This window comes from Calonectris borealis, chromosome 6 (assembly GCF_964195595.1).
Source record: "Calonectris borealis chromosome 6, bCalBor7.hap1.2, whole genome shotgun sequence".
In the NCBI taxonomy this organism is placed as follows: domain Eukaryota; kingdom Metazoa; phylum Chordata; class Aves; order Procellariiformes; family Procellariidae; genus Calonectris; species Calonectris borealis.
This window is the reverse complement of record NC_134317.1, coordinates 26,344,989-26,361,233: the sequence shown is the minus strand read 5'-3', so window position 1 is coordinate 26,361,233 and position 16,245 is coordinate 26,344,989. Positions and strand designations below refer to the sequence as shown.

Sequence of the window (16,245 nt, the reverse complement as noted above, 5' to 3'; positions counted from 1 at the left end):
TACTTTCCTGTTTAACCATTTTTATTTTTGCATTTCTAGTTTTATTTTCGAAAAATTGTAGATTCACTTTTTTTTCCTAGTATTTACAAAAAAGCCACCAATACTTAAAAAGTTTAGAAGATTTGGAGGACTCAGGATTGACCTCCCAGCAGATTTCTGAGCCTCTAAACACCCCAGGAAGAAATCACTTTTGGGACTACCTACCTTTTTCCTCTCTCTTCAGGGATTGATTAGTTTAGATTGGCGGACAAACTTCTAGGCAGCTACAGCTGCTGAGATGTATCATACCCACTGAAGATTTATTCCCTTAGTGTGGACTGGAGCAGCACTGAAGGCTTGGTCCATAAAAGCCCTTGGATCAAGACCGGGATACAATGGGGCAAGGACATCAACACAGAGCAGCCTTTAGAAGGATGTGTGTACTGCTCAACGTTTATCTTCACACTCAGATTTGCAGATTTCCAAAATGCTTAGACCAAGGGGTGTTAAAAGTATAGGATCTTGTTCTGAAGAAAATATAGCTCCATACAGGGGTACTCAGTTTTAGTCAGATGTTGTGTTCATATCAGAATGAGAAAAGAGAACCATGATGGTATCTTGCCCATGCCCCTGCCTAAAGAGTACATTCAAATATTTAAATTAATATTGTTTGCTATTTAAACTTAGAGAGTTTGCCCTGAAATATTATTTCTAGATTAAAACTTGTATTGCATAACACTAGCTGTAATTGGCACGCATATGAAATAGGCTTAATGTTAACTGAACTTGGTTGTATAATTACTCCATACCAGTTTATCAACAGCCATAAACTTTTATTTTAAGATCTTTAGAGTTTTAATGAACAGCAATACCATAAATTTGTTATTTGTGAAAGAGTCAAATTCTCAAATATAAATTTTAGTAACTTTACAATCATTTCAATACACAAGAAATTAAAAGAGGTACATTTTCCATCAAAATTTTCTTCTTTAAACGTTCATCTTGCACATAAATTAAATAAACAAAAACACACTCTTCTTGCATTAACTAAGACATTTGGATATAAATATCAAAAGTCATACTTCGATGAAACAGATTACTCTTTAACCTCCTTAATTTGGTCAGTGAAGATGATCCAGATTTCTCTTTTTCAAATCCTCCTTTTGAAATTGGAGTCACACAGAGTTCTGTAAAAATTAAAAATAAGTTTTTAGGAACAAAACATAAAAGCAATAATTGCACAACAGAGTTTAATAGGCTTTCTAATCTGTGACGCTAACAGTGATTAAATTCAGCTTTGCTAATGTTTTTAATGGCTAGACCACTTTTTAATACAAGTCTGCACACAGTAATTGCCCGTAGAATCAAGTGACACACATTCAATGGGAATTTTAAAACGTTGGTGGCTTTCAGCGTACATCATCAGAGTTTGTTTTGGTTTATACACAATTTATGGCCATGTTAAGGGACTAAGTCAATATCATACAAATGGAAGCCCCGCTTCTGAAGGAGAAACATTTCTATGATCTCGTTTGAAAGTTAAAATGAAAAATAATAAGCAAGGCTGTGAGTTCTGTAGTCATCTCTTCCAACACCAAATCAACTACTAAAACTTTTTTTCCTAAATAAAAATGAGTATCATCACCTAAACTTCTATCCATAACTTGGAAGAAAACGTTTAAAGTGAAATATAAGGATAATCCAAGGAACTGAAAAAACATGTTTTAAACTTTCTCAACTGAGAATTCTCTTTAATTATGCAAATACAAATACCAACTTCATTGATTATTTCACTGACAATGACTTTAAGAAAAACACTGTGCATGCACCTACCATTGCATAAAGGTAAAATAAAATTAAAGGTAAAATGAAATTAATGTTGAGCATTATGGAAGTGAATATGAAGAACTACCATATTGTATTATCTCTTTTACTTTTAATCCAGTAATTATGCCTGGTTTGGAGTATATTTAAAGTTTTTACAGAAGGGTAAAGGTATCTCACAGTTCAGTGAAAAGGTGCTTTACAACGCAGAGTACCTGTCATGGAAGTTTTATACTGTGTATGCCAAAGGGTACAGAGCTATTTGAAACTTTTAAAACGTAGTACTGTACGGATCTGCAGAGACAGAGATTACTTCCCTAATCAGGTCTTCTATCGTGCTATGTACAGAAAGCCACGATGTTACAGAGAGTCAAGCGATCCCTGAAACAGTTGGGTGACTCTCAGAGGTTCCCGTATGTAAGTACACGTGAATCTGGTGGTTAGAACTTTATCTAACATTACTCTAGTCGGTGCGGAGTTTTGCATTTGATATTGTTAAGTACTAGATCAAATCCTAAACTGACTTTCTGGTTTATTAGAAACAATGTTGATTGATAACATTGATAATGCTATAGGCTACACTTTAGTGCAAATAATCTAAATACATAAGCGCTATCCTTTCCCCAAAAGGAGAAAAACTTACAGGAGCTATGCAATTTTTTTTATTAGTTTCCAGTAATTGTGATTATTTCTTCCTAAATATCTTCAGATATCCATATGTAGTAATGATGTATCAGACTGAAATTAAAGCCCCAACAGAAAAAATGTTAGCTCAGTTTAGAAGTTGTGCACGCTTTCTCCTTTACTTGGGTCTTTTTACTTGCCTCTTTTATGCAAAACTGATCAGATGGTCTCATAAGCCTGTTCCTTACAGGCTAGAAATGTAAGGAAGTGATTTTTTGTTCCATGCAACTGCAGGATTTAAAAAAAATTACAAAATCATCCTTAACTTTTAAAAAATGTTTCCACAGCAGACTATTTTCTAGCACCTCCCCTGTTTATCTTTTCAAGAATTGTTTCCCTTAGAAAGTCAGACTACTTATGTGCATAAAATTAAAGCATACTATTGTACGGGATCGGAGCTTATGTGTATCAAAAGCAAGAAAACTGTTTTTAAAACTCAGATCATTCTAAATAATAGCAGTAATGACAGTAATGCACATCACTTACCAAAATTACCATCCAAATGAATGTAAAGTTCAAATACACTAAAAGCAATAGTTGTATGCGCAGGAAAAACAATGGCTTTGTCCCGCCCTTTATAATTCTGATCTTCAATAATGTGAAACTATAATTTAGAAAAGCATCAAAAGAAAAAAAGTTACAAACTGAAATGAAAAAATGAACAAAATAATATCTTAATATATAGAGAATTATAATGCCAGGAGGAAGCTTTGAAATTAAAGATCAAATTTCACAACTAAAGAATTTTATATTAACAACTTTGCATTTTAATAAAGTTTGATACAGAGATAGTAACTTAACTTGCATCACTCATTGAAAATTATGTGAATGATTTATAAATACTAGTAATGGGCAAACCTCAGAAGATTTGTAGGTTCAATTATTCAAACACACTGAAGAGAGAGAGGGAGAGGGAGGAAGAACATAAGACAGGGAGTATATATATAATATATATATATTGAAATAATAACAACCTGAAGTTCCAATGTGTTATAGAAAATGAATATAATAATGAAAGATAGGTTATACGTTTATTGGAGATTCAAACTAAGAAGAAGTAAATTCCACATTTTTGTTGAGGTTTCACCCAAAGCAATGGCTCATTGTCTAGCCACCCTTTCATGCCTTTCCCATCCCTCAGTCACATAAGCAATACTAACAAGAGACCAACTTTTAATTGAGTTTACATCAGTGCAATAATATTGATTTACTTCAGATTTTTTCTGAGCTTACATCAGTAAAAATGTAATTAAATCCAACCATAAAATTTACAAAAATGAGCTTTCTATGTTTGTTCATTTAAGTTACAGAACTTTGTCAAACATATTTACCCTCATTGTCTCTCCACGCATTCCTGTATGGACAGTTAATGAGCACTGCCTTGTAGTTCTAATACTTTCCATGACCACGCACAAAATTTCCATCCTACTTTTTCTTGATTGATGGACTAGACAATGATCAAAGTTTATTTTTCTAAAATCAAGAGGGAGGCAGGAAGGAAATTCAGAGATTATTAGCAATTTACAAAGCAGCTAATAGAATTAGTATCTTTAAATCAGTAAATAAATCACCATAACTTCTGTCTCATAGCAGTAAAACAACTGACTGAGGAGGTCTCTGGAAGCTTAATATCGATTTTCAGTGTTTGGGAACAGAAGCACTAAAAAAAATTCAAGGAAAGCCAGTAATGTACAAATATTAGAGAGGATATGTGGGACATCCTGGAAAATTCCAAGTCTGTCCATCTGACACTGTTCTTAGTGACAGTAAGGAACTGTCAACACACCCTAATTAATAATGAATTTTTTTAAAGTGATATAATTAATGTATGTCAGTAAGAATTTATGGAAAATAAATAGTAAAAGCAAGAGCTGTAATGCTCTACCTTTGGGCTTCTATAAAGCTTACGATGATGCAACGTTTTCGTTAGAAGCCTAAATGATGCCTATATAAGCTGGCATACACTCAATGGATTAAAAACTGGTTAACTGATACATGTCAACTATAACCGAAAAAAAATATATAACTTATAAACATGGAACAATCATGAAACAAGTTTTTGTAGGAGAATTTCTACAGGCATTGGCTCTTAGTCCTATAACATTGAATATTTTTATCAGGAGACTAGGACCCCTACCCACACCTCACCCCCAATTATTAATGATAATATTTGGAGGTTACAAATAAACCAGAAAAAGGTAGGTAAAGAACAAGAGAGGTTACGGATACAAAATGTCATGCACTGCTTGGTAAATAACTACAAGGAAACAATATATATTCGAAAATACCAAATATCACGTCATGCATAGTAAATAATTTCCTGGGGTGCAACACTGGGATTCACTGGGATGACATTGTGGCCAAGGGATAATCTTTGAAATATAAACTAGAGAATTACACCTAGAATTAGTCACATCATATTTCTATGTGTTTGACATTTGTGCTGGCACTACAAGAACACCAAGTTCGATTTCGGTGTCCACAGCTCAACAAGGATGTTGGAAAAATGGAAACTGCATTTAGAGAAGAGCCACAGATGGTTATGAAAAAAATCAAGTAGATAAACCTACTTTGCTTTTCGAAGAAAAGGCTGTGTAATAACCTCATAAAACCTTGAAGTATCTACATTGGCAATAATACATATGGCCCTCTAGATCATCAGACAAAGGCAAGGAAATCATGTTTCTGAAACCTGAAGTTGGGTAATGTCATTCAAAGGAAATTTCAAATTTTCAAAAGTATGGAATATCGTAGATAGGACCTTGGATGGACTCTTCCTCTCTGGATTTTTTTTTTTCCCCCGAAAGATGCGCTGTAATTCAAAAAATTAATTCAGAAAAATTCTAGAGACTTCTGTGTTATACAGAAGGTCGTGTGTCTAATCCCAGTGATCCAACCTGAGACTCTTGGAAAATATCAGATGGTGACTGCTATTAATTGGCTAAAAATAATCAAAACCTAACCATTTCAGAGGTTGAACCTAACTATATGAAATATAATTATGGAACCAGAAAACAAAATATATAATATAACCTTGTAGTAAGTTCTTTAAGTAATGTTGGTACTTCAACCTCATGTTTGGTCACTATGCCAAAGGAAGCTTTAAAGGCAACAGAATCTGATCCAGCGACATCAAAACCAACATCATTCATTATCTGATTTCCTCTTCTACCATTAAGCGAAACATCTGATTTGTCTTCATAGTTGAGCAACTGGTAAGACGAGACACCTGAGTGAAAGAAGATAACCGTTGTGTGATGAAAAGTCTGAATGCAATATTTTTACACAGCCAGAAGAGAATGAATGGTACTGTTCCTACTGTGCTTAACCATTTCGATGCGAAATTCAGAGCTACATTGAGCACGCACTTACCGGCGTTACTACTGATGACTAATGGAAAGAGCGCATAGGGGTCTGAGGGATTTCTGTGCCTCTCTGGCTCCTGCATGTGATATGTGCTGGGCATGAAATGGTGATTAGGGCTATTTCGACATTTCTGTACTTATCATTATTCTCCTAAAGTACTTTTACCTGTAAGTATGCTGTTGGTACTTGTATAAACTAGACATGTAGTGTGTCCTGGGTTTAATGACAGAGGTTCTGAAACACAAAATGACTTAGTGAAGGCCACACAGAATATTAAAACTAGGAACAAAATGAAAGCCACTGTGTGTAAAATAGTATCAGTGAATTCTGAAAGTGGTGCATTCCTTCCCCCCTGTTGTGGTTTAACCTGGCAGGCAGCCAAATACCACGCAGCCGCTCACTCACTCCCCCCGCCTCCCCCAGTGGGACGGGGAGAGAATCGGAAGGATAAGAGTGAGAAAAACTCGTGGGTTGAGATAAAGACAGTTTAATAGAACAGAAAAGGGAAAATAATAATAATAAATAATGATAGAATATACAAAATGAGTGATGCACAATGCAATTGCTCACCACCCGCGCTGCCCGATAACCAAGTAGCGATCGGTACTTCCTGGATCACGCCTACCCTTCATATACTGAGCGTGACGTCACATGGTATGGAATACCCCACTAGCCAGCTGGGCTGGCTGTCCTGATTATGTTCCCTCCCATCTCATGTACCTAGCTCAGTCAGTAGGCACGGGAGCTGTCCTTGGACTAGGAGGGCACTTAGCAACGACTAAAACATCAGTGTGTTATCAACATTCTCCTCATACTAAATCCAAAACACAGCACTAGGAAGAAATTTAACCCTATCCCAGCTGAAACCAGGACACCCCCCCACCCTCCTGGGCCACTCTATGATCTCAGAAACTCCCGATGAACTTTAGCTTCTGTGTAGTGAGCTGGGCGGTGGAGTGTCCCTTGACTGTACCCAGAACTCTTGCATGGCTGAAGTGGGGGAACAGCACTGACGGTACCAGAACTCCTGTTACCTAACCCAGGTGGGCGACGAAATTGGGGAAAACTCGTCATCCCCTGACACCCCTATCTGAGTTGTAACCTGAGTGGAACGGCACCATTGTTGCCAAAACTACCACCTTGGACTGTGGCCAGCATAGAAGTTTATGAATGACTAAAGCCAATCATCTTACAAACCCATGAACAGTGGTCCTAAGTGAGACCCTCTGAGCCCTCCAGGACTGCAGGGGGCTGCGCCCAGTGTCTCGCTCTGAGTGGGACGCCTCGCAGAGTTCGCAAACCCTCAAGTCTGTGATATCTGGAGGACTGTCGCGACCTGGGCTGAAACACTCCTCGGCCGAGATGCTCCTCAGGGCTCAACCCTTCACCCGTTAAGAAATGCCAAGACATTTAACGTGACTATTTCACGAGACTCGAGAGGAATTTTTAACAGGTATACCTTTATAAATTTATCTAGCTTTGAGCCCTTAAGTGTGAATTGATCTACATCTCGTGTGTGTGTGTGTGTGTGTGTTTGTGTGTGTGGATTTAGATAACCAGTAACAAGCATAATCAAGTCACTTTAGTAATTGTAGTAAACTTGATTAGCTCACTTTGTAACTGTTAAATTAGTCAATGATTAAATGTTGTAAAAATCTTATGATCTACCTTAAAACTGTGAATGAACTTTAAATTGCTGCTAAACACATATAATCCCTCAGGCATAAACCATTGACCAGGTCTGAGACTAGGGGTAGATCCAGCCGCACCTAGACTCCTCTCTGAGGAGGAGTTTGGAAAGCAAGGGGGTCTACTCTGAACTCGTGACTCAACGGGAGGGTCTCCTTATCCCTTTTGTATTAAGCACAAACCGTTGTCCAAGTCTGAGACTAAGGCTGGATCCAGCCGGGTCTTCTCTGACCCTTGTGACTCAACGGGAGGGTCTCCCTTACCCTTTTGTCCTCGGTCTGTCTATAAATCATTCCAATTCAATTCTGACACGATTTTCCCTGTGTATGCTTAATCCATGTAATAAGTAATAGAGTGAACCTTGCCATCGAATTCTGTTAAGTTGCGCTTTTATAAATTTCTATTAAAATCACTTTTGCTGATACCTTTGCCGGTGATTCTTTAAGCGGCCTTAAAACTACTCATTCGCAACAAACTGGCGTAGTTGGCAGGATGGCAAGTAGTATCACTGATTAGTTACAAAAACGTGGAATAAGTCCGAGTCCCAAATTCTCAGAAGAATGGGCTCGTGATAACTGGCATGATTGGAAAGCTGTGGAAGAACAACTAAAAGTAGCCAGGGGCCATATAAAGGATGGAAAAGGAAAAAAAAATATTTGTAAAATGTTAGGCGCCTGCCTAGAAGCCACTTGTCAGTTTAGGAAGAACAGCAATCGAAGGGACCTGGACCAGAAAGAAGAAGTAGAAGGCAGAAAAGCAGCTGAATTAATACTATCCTCGAAAATCGAGCAGCTGCAAAAACAGTTACAGGAAGAAAAGGAGAAAACGCAAAAGTTGGAAGAACAGGTTGAGATGATGCTTATGCGGGCTCCCAATCCCTCTGATGTTGTACAGATTAGGAAATGAATTGTATCCCCTGAGGAATGGGATGGTGATATTTGGGGTGATCCTGATGACTATGATGAGGGAAATGATGATTCCTTGTTCCCCTCAGATTCCTCTGAATATGAGGCCAGACCCATCGTTAAAGCAAAATACATTTTAATTCCAGTTGACCCTCGACAACAATTGGTAATATTTCTAACAGATACAGGAGCACAAATTTCAAGACTCACACAACAGGATCCCAAAGAGCTGGGTATACGACCCAGATGGCAAAGAGTTAAAATCACTGGAGTGAACGGAGCAAGTGTTATGTGCCAAACTGCAAAAGTTAATTTATGGCTCCCAGACGAGAAGCGCATGTCGTCTACTCGCTTTGCAGTTAAATATCAGAATGAGAATATTTTAGGTTTCAATGTGCGTTTGAGAGTCTGGGTTTTACTCCTTTTTTTTTTAATCCTTTGAAGCTTTAAGGATAAACTGACATTATGAAGTCGACTGCTATGAATCCTGTTTGTCTTTATTTTTAACCAAAAAAAAAAAAGGTTTGTATATTTTTCATAATTCTAAAAAGATTGCAAATGCTTGTATTTGTCACATAGAAAAAGGAAATTCAATTACAAAGTTCTTTGCTTACATTAAAGGACAATACTTTCTGCACATGACATTTGACCTTTACAGAAAAGACTAGTAAGGTTTTGTGAGACTTTTTAATGAGATTTTGCAAGCTTTTTCTCAGACTTTTCATGAGATTTTTCAATTTTTTTCATGTAGGACAAGCCAGCTGAATTGTCCTGCATGTAAGACCAGTAGGATTAGTGGGATTCCAATTTTTTTCATCATGCTTGCATCCTGGAATCACCCCTTTGTGGGGTCAACCGGTGTTTCTGTCTTCTTGTGCTCATACTGGTTTGTCTTAGTAGAGTTTTTAATTAATGCAATTGTTGTGCAATTAATGTGATCAATCCTTTTGTCAAAATGGACCATTTTCCCAAAAGAAAATAAAGCAATGAAACTGTTTTGAGAAAACACAGCATGTAGACAAGAATTACACGGACTTTTCAAAGGAAGGTACGGGAAAATATAGGCAGTATAGTTCAGTTTTGCACCTCCTAATTCTCACACAATCTCCTCAAAAATTTCTGATATTGCATAGCAAAGGCAATTTAAACACAGTTAAGCTCTTTAAATAGACAAAAAAAAATTACAAACATGGAAAAAAACCTCATGGAAATCCAATTGCTTCAGTCAGATAGCTGTTGTCAAATGGTCAGAGCCCAGTTCAAGGCCAGGGATTACTCGCATGGAACAGCTGCAGAACCGAGGCCATTCTTACATACATAGAAGCGAGTATACAGAGGAAGGTGAACATTAAAAACAGATTTTAAGTAGCAATTAATCAACATAGATCAATACATCTATCAGGAATCTGTTGCAATTTGTGAAAAAACACAAAGCTGAACTGAATTTGTTTCATATTAGTTCAGAAAATATCAAGGCTTTTTAGTATAATTGACTTTTTTTTGGTCACTCTTTTCCCAGAAAGTCTTTTTTTTTCCCTTTTTTTTTTTTACGAGTTTGACTTGTACTTTTTTCTTAAATATTTATTAGATGACTATTCTATTACAAGACAAATTTTATTACCCATGTACTGAAGAACCATCATACTACCTGCACAGTTTAAACTACGTCTACCGTTCTGTATTTACTAGAAAACATGCATTTTTCCGCTTTGAAGAAAGATAGAAATCTTACCTGCAGAAATTTCTTTCTCCCCTTGAAGAATGTCTTTTAATGTGAAAGGTGTTGAAGCAAATTTAGATTTTTTTGAAAGCAAACATTTTCTCTTCTTAATCACAAGGCTCAGAGGTTGGTATTTATCAGCTTCACTGAGACTGGGCACTGGAACTAGTCTTCCTCCATCACCAACCTGTTTAACAAAGTTTTTGGTTGCAGCAGCAAACATATTATGACGTTAGTAATGATAATAATAAAAAGCTCTGTACCAAGTGTAACTTCCAGACATCAAGCCCATGTTCAATTCTTTTCACAATATTCTTTCAAACAAATTAACATGTTTTTAAAAAAAAAAAAAAGCTGTCAAACTGGTTCTTTAGATTGAGTTATATTTTGCTTGGAAAGAATCAACAGCATCTTAGCTACCAAGCTTCTATGGTGTATTGCTCGAGACTTCTCTCAAAGACCTTCAGTTAAGGTCTCTAATTCTTACGATGAATAATGAATTACCAGTGTAAATTGATAGGGAAATGGTTGCCCTTTCTTTGGCAGTTTAATGCCACTGTTTGAAACCAAAATTTGCAGCCCTAGGAACGGAAGGCAGTAATTTCTGCAACCCTTAGCTTCCCGGTAGGCGTAACTGATGTATTACTGTTTATTGGGTCGTTGCTGCAGCTGAATTCTAGTGTTTTACCAACAACCAACAAAGCAGCCCAGACGCGCTCTCCGGGAGACCGCCTGAGTTACACATCCGTGAAAGCTGGTAGGTCTGCTGAGACAGTGTTGCCTTTCAACAGCGGCTGTATTACCTCCCTGTGAAAGCTCAGCCGGCGAGCAAGCGGTGTGGAGGTCTTCGGAAACACCTGGGCCGAAGCGTAAGATTAGAGATGGCTGGGGGCGGGGGGGAAACAGCAGTGGGCTTTCATTATACGTTATTCTTCTCCTACGGACTCAGCTGCCTGTGACCCAAGGGCCAGTTTTGAGACAGGCCAGCTGCATGTACTTGGCTCAGACGACTGAGAAATTCGCTAAATTGTGAGAATTATGCAAAATAATAAAAGTAAAGTTGCAGACAGAAGTGAGATTATTGATACAGGATTAAGGAGCAGCTCAAGGATCCAAGAGGGAAAACACCAGTGTAAAAAGATATAAAATCGTAAAGAGAAGAGAGTCAGTAGACAGCACCGTGAAGGATCTATGAGGGAGGCAGCAGGAGCTGACCCGTCCTCATGTAAACGATGATTTTCTTGCAAGCGTGGTGAGCATACAACTGTTAAACCTTGTAGCACATCTTCCAGAGACTCCTTTTGCAGTTATAGTAGGTAAAACATCAGCCACAGGCTTGTAAAGCTACACTTTAATATGAATATTATCCCTGGTTCCAGGTAAAAACTTCTGTTTGGTTGGCTTTTTTGCTGAAGTAGGATTTTCACATGAAAGCATTTTAAGGACTGTTTTTATAATATGATCACTTATTTAATAATTTAACATGTTTCAATTTAGCTTTTTCCAATACTTCCATAACTATTTTTAAACATTCAGAGGAAGTCCAATAAAAAGGCAAAAAGAGGAATATATTACCTCAGCTATCTAAGATGAAAGGAAAGACTGCCGGAGCTTTCTGCTTACTCTAGAGGGTGCTCAAAAATCGAAGCTGGTTATGTACAGACTTTGAACCGAAACCATGTGAAATGCTGCAATTCAGTCTGACTGTAATTCATATTACGCGGCACTAATAAAAAACCCTGTACATATTTACTCAATCAAAACACATTAACAGAATTTAAAAGGTTTTAAAGGGAAGGAAAAGCTAAGGAAATTCTTAAATTAAAATTGCCCATTCAGTCTTGATTTAGATTTATCCTGTATATGTCTTACAACTGTTTGAGAGAATACTATTTTTTCTACAGGTTATTGAGCTCAGCTGGCACTGTTTATTCAACATGTATTTGTGTTTCTCTTGCTTAGTATGTGGTCATAGATCATACTCAGTCTGATCCTAGCAGTAATTTTGATAATGAATAGTTTCATTTGATGCGTTTACGTGGTGGTACTGTTACTCTAACACCCTATAATCCACCATAAATGCTGCAGCAGCTGTTTGTATCATCCTCACGCCACAGGTCAGAGAACAGGAGTGCAACTACATTAACATCGCCACGTTCAGAAAACATTCACTAATTTTGCGCGTTCAAGTGAAGAAACCTAAGGTATTTCCTCCGTCCCTCCAGTACGAGGCACTTTTGTACTTGGCATACCAGTGTATGTATGAACTTTCAGCATTTCTGCAGCCCTGGTGCTCTCTCATTTTGAGCAACCAATACATGAAAAACATGCTGTGCATACGTTACGCCTGAGTCAACACCTGAATAAAGAAAAATCTTGCTTCGTCTCACCAAGCTGTGCAGATGAAAATCCTTGCTCACATGGGGGTTCAAGGCCACCTCTGGGGAGTGCCAGGGCTGTAACCTTCCGTACCCCTTAATGCACATAACGATAGTGACAAGGCATCCCATCTGCCTTCCCTACGCAGGATGCTTCACAGAAGAACAAAAGGACTTTTCCAGCCCGATCTTAGCCCACTTTTATACATTACTGGAACGATGTCAGACTTGAACCCTCACCATGACCCAGGCACCTTTTTAAAAAACAAATGAAAAAATATGACCAAAAAAGTCCGCCCCACAGATTTCCTAGTATCCATCTATGATGACTTTTGTTCTTAAGTAAGCTCCCCTGAATCATATACAAACTCATTGTTGGTGTCAGAGACAAAATTATTCTTTCAGTTTCCCCATTTTCTCGATCATGAGAACACACTTTCTCTCTGTTACCACTTCTTTCTCTAATTATATACCCTCTGACCCTTGTAAATAAATAAATCAAGACTCTTAGTGGCAGAAGCCTCAATTGCTGATTCATCTGCAGAGCAGGTTCCTCTATAGTTGGAAGGTGGAATTCTGTGCAAGAAAAAACATGAAGAGATATAAGGATATAAAGCTCTACTTCTATGGTTTTTTAATTGATTTTCGTGTCCTTACAATCCTATCTTAACTCTGTTCTCTGCTTCTGTTCTCTTTTGTGTGAGTTGTCCATCCCCGGCAGACTGAAGGTGTCTGTACGTTTGCCTAAGGACACCACAAGCCGCAACATGGGGAGCAGTTTCAAGGTAGCTTATTCAGCTCTGCGTTCTGCAGTTTCTTTGCTAAATCTTCACCTGGAGTGAACAGCAAGGTAGTTTACTTTATATGCAAGATGAGTTCTATTTCTTCAGAATGGGTCTTAGCCATGGAGTAGTAACAGAGGCAGGCAAGTATTAGCTATATATAGCTGAGAATTTTGATGCTTAAATACTGTATTTTTTCCTTACATCATATTGATATGCACCTGGATATTATTTAATAGTAAAATCTGGAAGACAGTCCTGCTTTCTGATTAACCTTTGAGGATGCAGAGTGCTTTTTGTAGTTATTAGGTAACTCCATAATGATTTTTGGTTTATTATTAGATAGTTATCCTACATTATCCCTGCAGAGGAATATTGGATACCTGTAATTATGGGGTGTCTAAAGATGCATTTATAGGCTGACCTGAGGTGTGTACAAGCTAGAGGCTTGTCCAAGGAACTGAAAATGTAGAATTATCTCACTAATTTTAATCCAGAAATCTAGAATAATCTGCAGATGATTTTCATGTTTCTGTAATCCACATGAACTGATCTGATTTTAATTTGTTTCTCGTCACAGTCAACCATATCATAAAATGAGTATGATTAACCAGTCAGTTGAGGGGAGAAAAGAAGTCTTAAGTGTTAATTGACTGGATAAACTGAGTTGGTGTTTCACTTGAAAGGGTTGAACCCACATAATCAGTACCAAATTATGCTGGTAATTTGTTTAACGCGTTCTTAGTGTACAAAGAGGTGCCGTCAGTTGCCAGACCACCTGACTTAAGTGCCTTTGAACTATGTTACATTTACCTACAGATCTTTACAAAAGAACAAGTGCAAGAATTTAACACCTAAAACCCAGCAAAATAAAATGCTACTGAAAAACTTACTTGCTGAATTCCGTAACTTTCCAGCAGATGGCATGAGTATTTCCCTAGAAAGCAAGGGTCTGTGCAATATAGATCCTGTTATATTTCAGGAAGTAACAAAAATAACAATTTACGGGACAAATATGGTCCTTATTACATATATGCTTTTTTTTTACTATCAAAATGGTTTTAACAGCACTTGACTTTTTCTTTTTTTTTTTTTTTTTTTGCAAGGTGGAGCTTGTCTAGAGATTCTCTTGTATAAGCAAAACCAGTCAGTTTAATACCATGACTTACGTCACTTCAGAGCTCCTGAGTATGAAGACAGTACCACAGTCATGCTGAACTCCTGGTCTAGCAGTTTGCTGGGGTACTGGGGTCCCTTGGCATCAGGCTCGCAGTGATTGCTGCTCACAAAGCATTATGGTATTTAGAGACCATTGTGGGAAGAAAAGTAAGTTAAAGCAAGACGAAGATTTTCAGCAGACTTAGCTTCAGCAAAGATACTTCCACGTTGGATTTCTTTATTAGATAGTTCAAGTGCAGTGAAAATTTTAAATCAGTTCACAAATGCTACTTTAATTATGCAGTATAGGGGAACAATTAAATTAGCTACAGTAGTATTTTCATTTTGTGTAGACTTACTTTACTAAGCTCTCAAATTGGTAAAGCAGTAAAAAAATGTAGTCACTTCTTGTGTACCTGAAACTTAATTGGTTCCTTATGGAAATCTCTCTGGGCAGCAGGATAAATAGACCATATCAAAGTTAGGGAACTCAGAAATTCAAGGAGGCAACTCATCAGAAGCCTAGTCCTAAAATGTTTTTCAGTTCCCCACATTTAAAGTATGTTTTACTTCTTGTGGAGCCAGATCCTTTTGAATATGCCACTACTATCTGTAGTCTCAGGAGAAAATTTTAATAAGAAGCTTCTAGAGATAAGTATTTTAATGGACTTTTATGTTTTATTTATATGGGACTTTTGTGCATGAACAGTTTCTTCACCAATTAGAATGGATTTGAAAAAAATATTTAAAAGGTGCAGGAAACACTGTTGTCCTTTTCTGTATAGCTATCTAAAACATACCATTAGGGCAGTTCTAAATGATTTTCAAGGTCACCTTTAACAATCCATTTGGAAGACAGATACACACACTCACTATGTTCCCTATATAATGCTCTTCAGGTTTACAGCTCAAGTAAACTCTGTTGGAACCTCCTTCGATTTTCTGCCACAGAATAGACTGCAATAATACATAGTCATAGTCTGTGCTACAGCACACATAAAAGGTAGATCTCCTGCCAGGAGGTGCTGATTATAGCGTGACACTTGCCCAGCAATCAAAGCATTGAAAGCTGCACTGTACTGTACGCGTTACACCAATGAAAGGCTACAAGATGTGGAGTTCCGCTGGCTTCTCTATGGCTTTTGGTTGACATCATCCCCCTTTCACTTTTGTACAAGCAACATCTGTTGACTTGATGAAAAGGGAATGTGTTGCACAGTTGGCTCCTTTGTACCATTCATTGCCTTCTCACTACAGCCAAGTTAATGATGAAAAGGAAACACAAAAGAGATTAAGGAGCACACGCTCTGCTGATAGTTTTATATGCTCTTCCACAGACTTACCTTTCAGGTTTCAGACCTTTGTTCACGGATGTGCAGACTACGTAATCTGTGTTTCATGTGTCCATCTTTAAATAATATGATATTAAATGACTATCACTGGCTAAAGTGTATGAAATATCCCAGCTTTTGCTTCTTTGTAATTGCCCTAATATTATTGGCAATATTCTTAATGGGCAGATGGATGTGTTAGCTGTGAAGCATTTACTAGTAAGAAATGCAAAAGTAGTACACCAGGGAGAGATTTGCTGAGATAGTATGTTTGCATTTAAACTTACTATCTATGAGAAGCGGGCACATCTTTCAGCCAAAAGAAGTGGTCATTTGTTACATAAACATTACCGCATACAGTGAAGCTACTTTCATCATCCAGCATTATTAGCTTGTGAAGACAACCTGGAAACAAACAAGCCCATGTGA

The 16,245-nt window shown here is 37.5% G+C and overlaps 1 protein-coding gene across 2 annotated transcripts in view; it reads right to left on the bottom strand.

Annotated features, from left to right (window-relative positions):
* The window catches only part of LOC142083631 (oxysterol-binding protein-related protein 6), an 81,466-nt gene that overhangs the window by 937 nt on the left and 64,284 nt on the right, over positions 1 to 16,245 (bottom strand). Inside the window, exons 26-30 of one of the 2 annotated variants that reach the window (XM_075153343.1) lie at positions 10,180 to 10,354; positions 5,521 to 5,716; positions 3,819 to 3,960; positions 2,974 to 3,091; positions 1,062 to 1,166 (exon numbers count right to left, since the gene is read on the bottom strand). In XM_075153343.1, coding sequence (XP_075009444.1) covers positions 1,062 to 1,166; positions 2,974 to 3,091; positions 3,819 to 3,960; positions 5,521 to 5,716; positions 10,180 to 10,354 — 736 coding nt within the window. Of the gene's footprint in view, positions 1 to 1,061; positions 1,167 to 2,973; positions 3,092 to 3,818; positions 3,961 to 5,520; positions 5,717 to 10,179; positions 10,429 to 16,245 lie in introns of those variants that run through there. The other variant, XM_075153342.1, reaches the window with a different exon arrangement.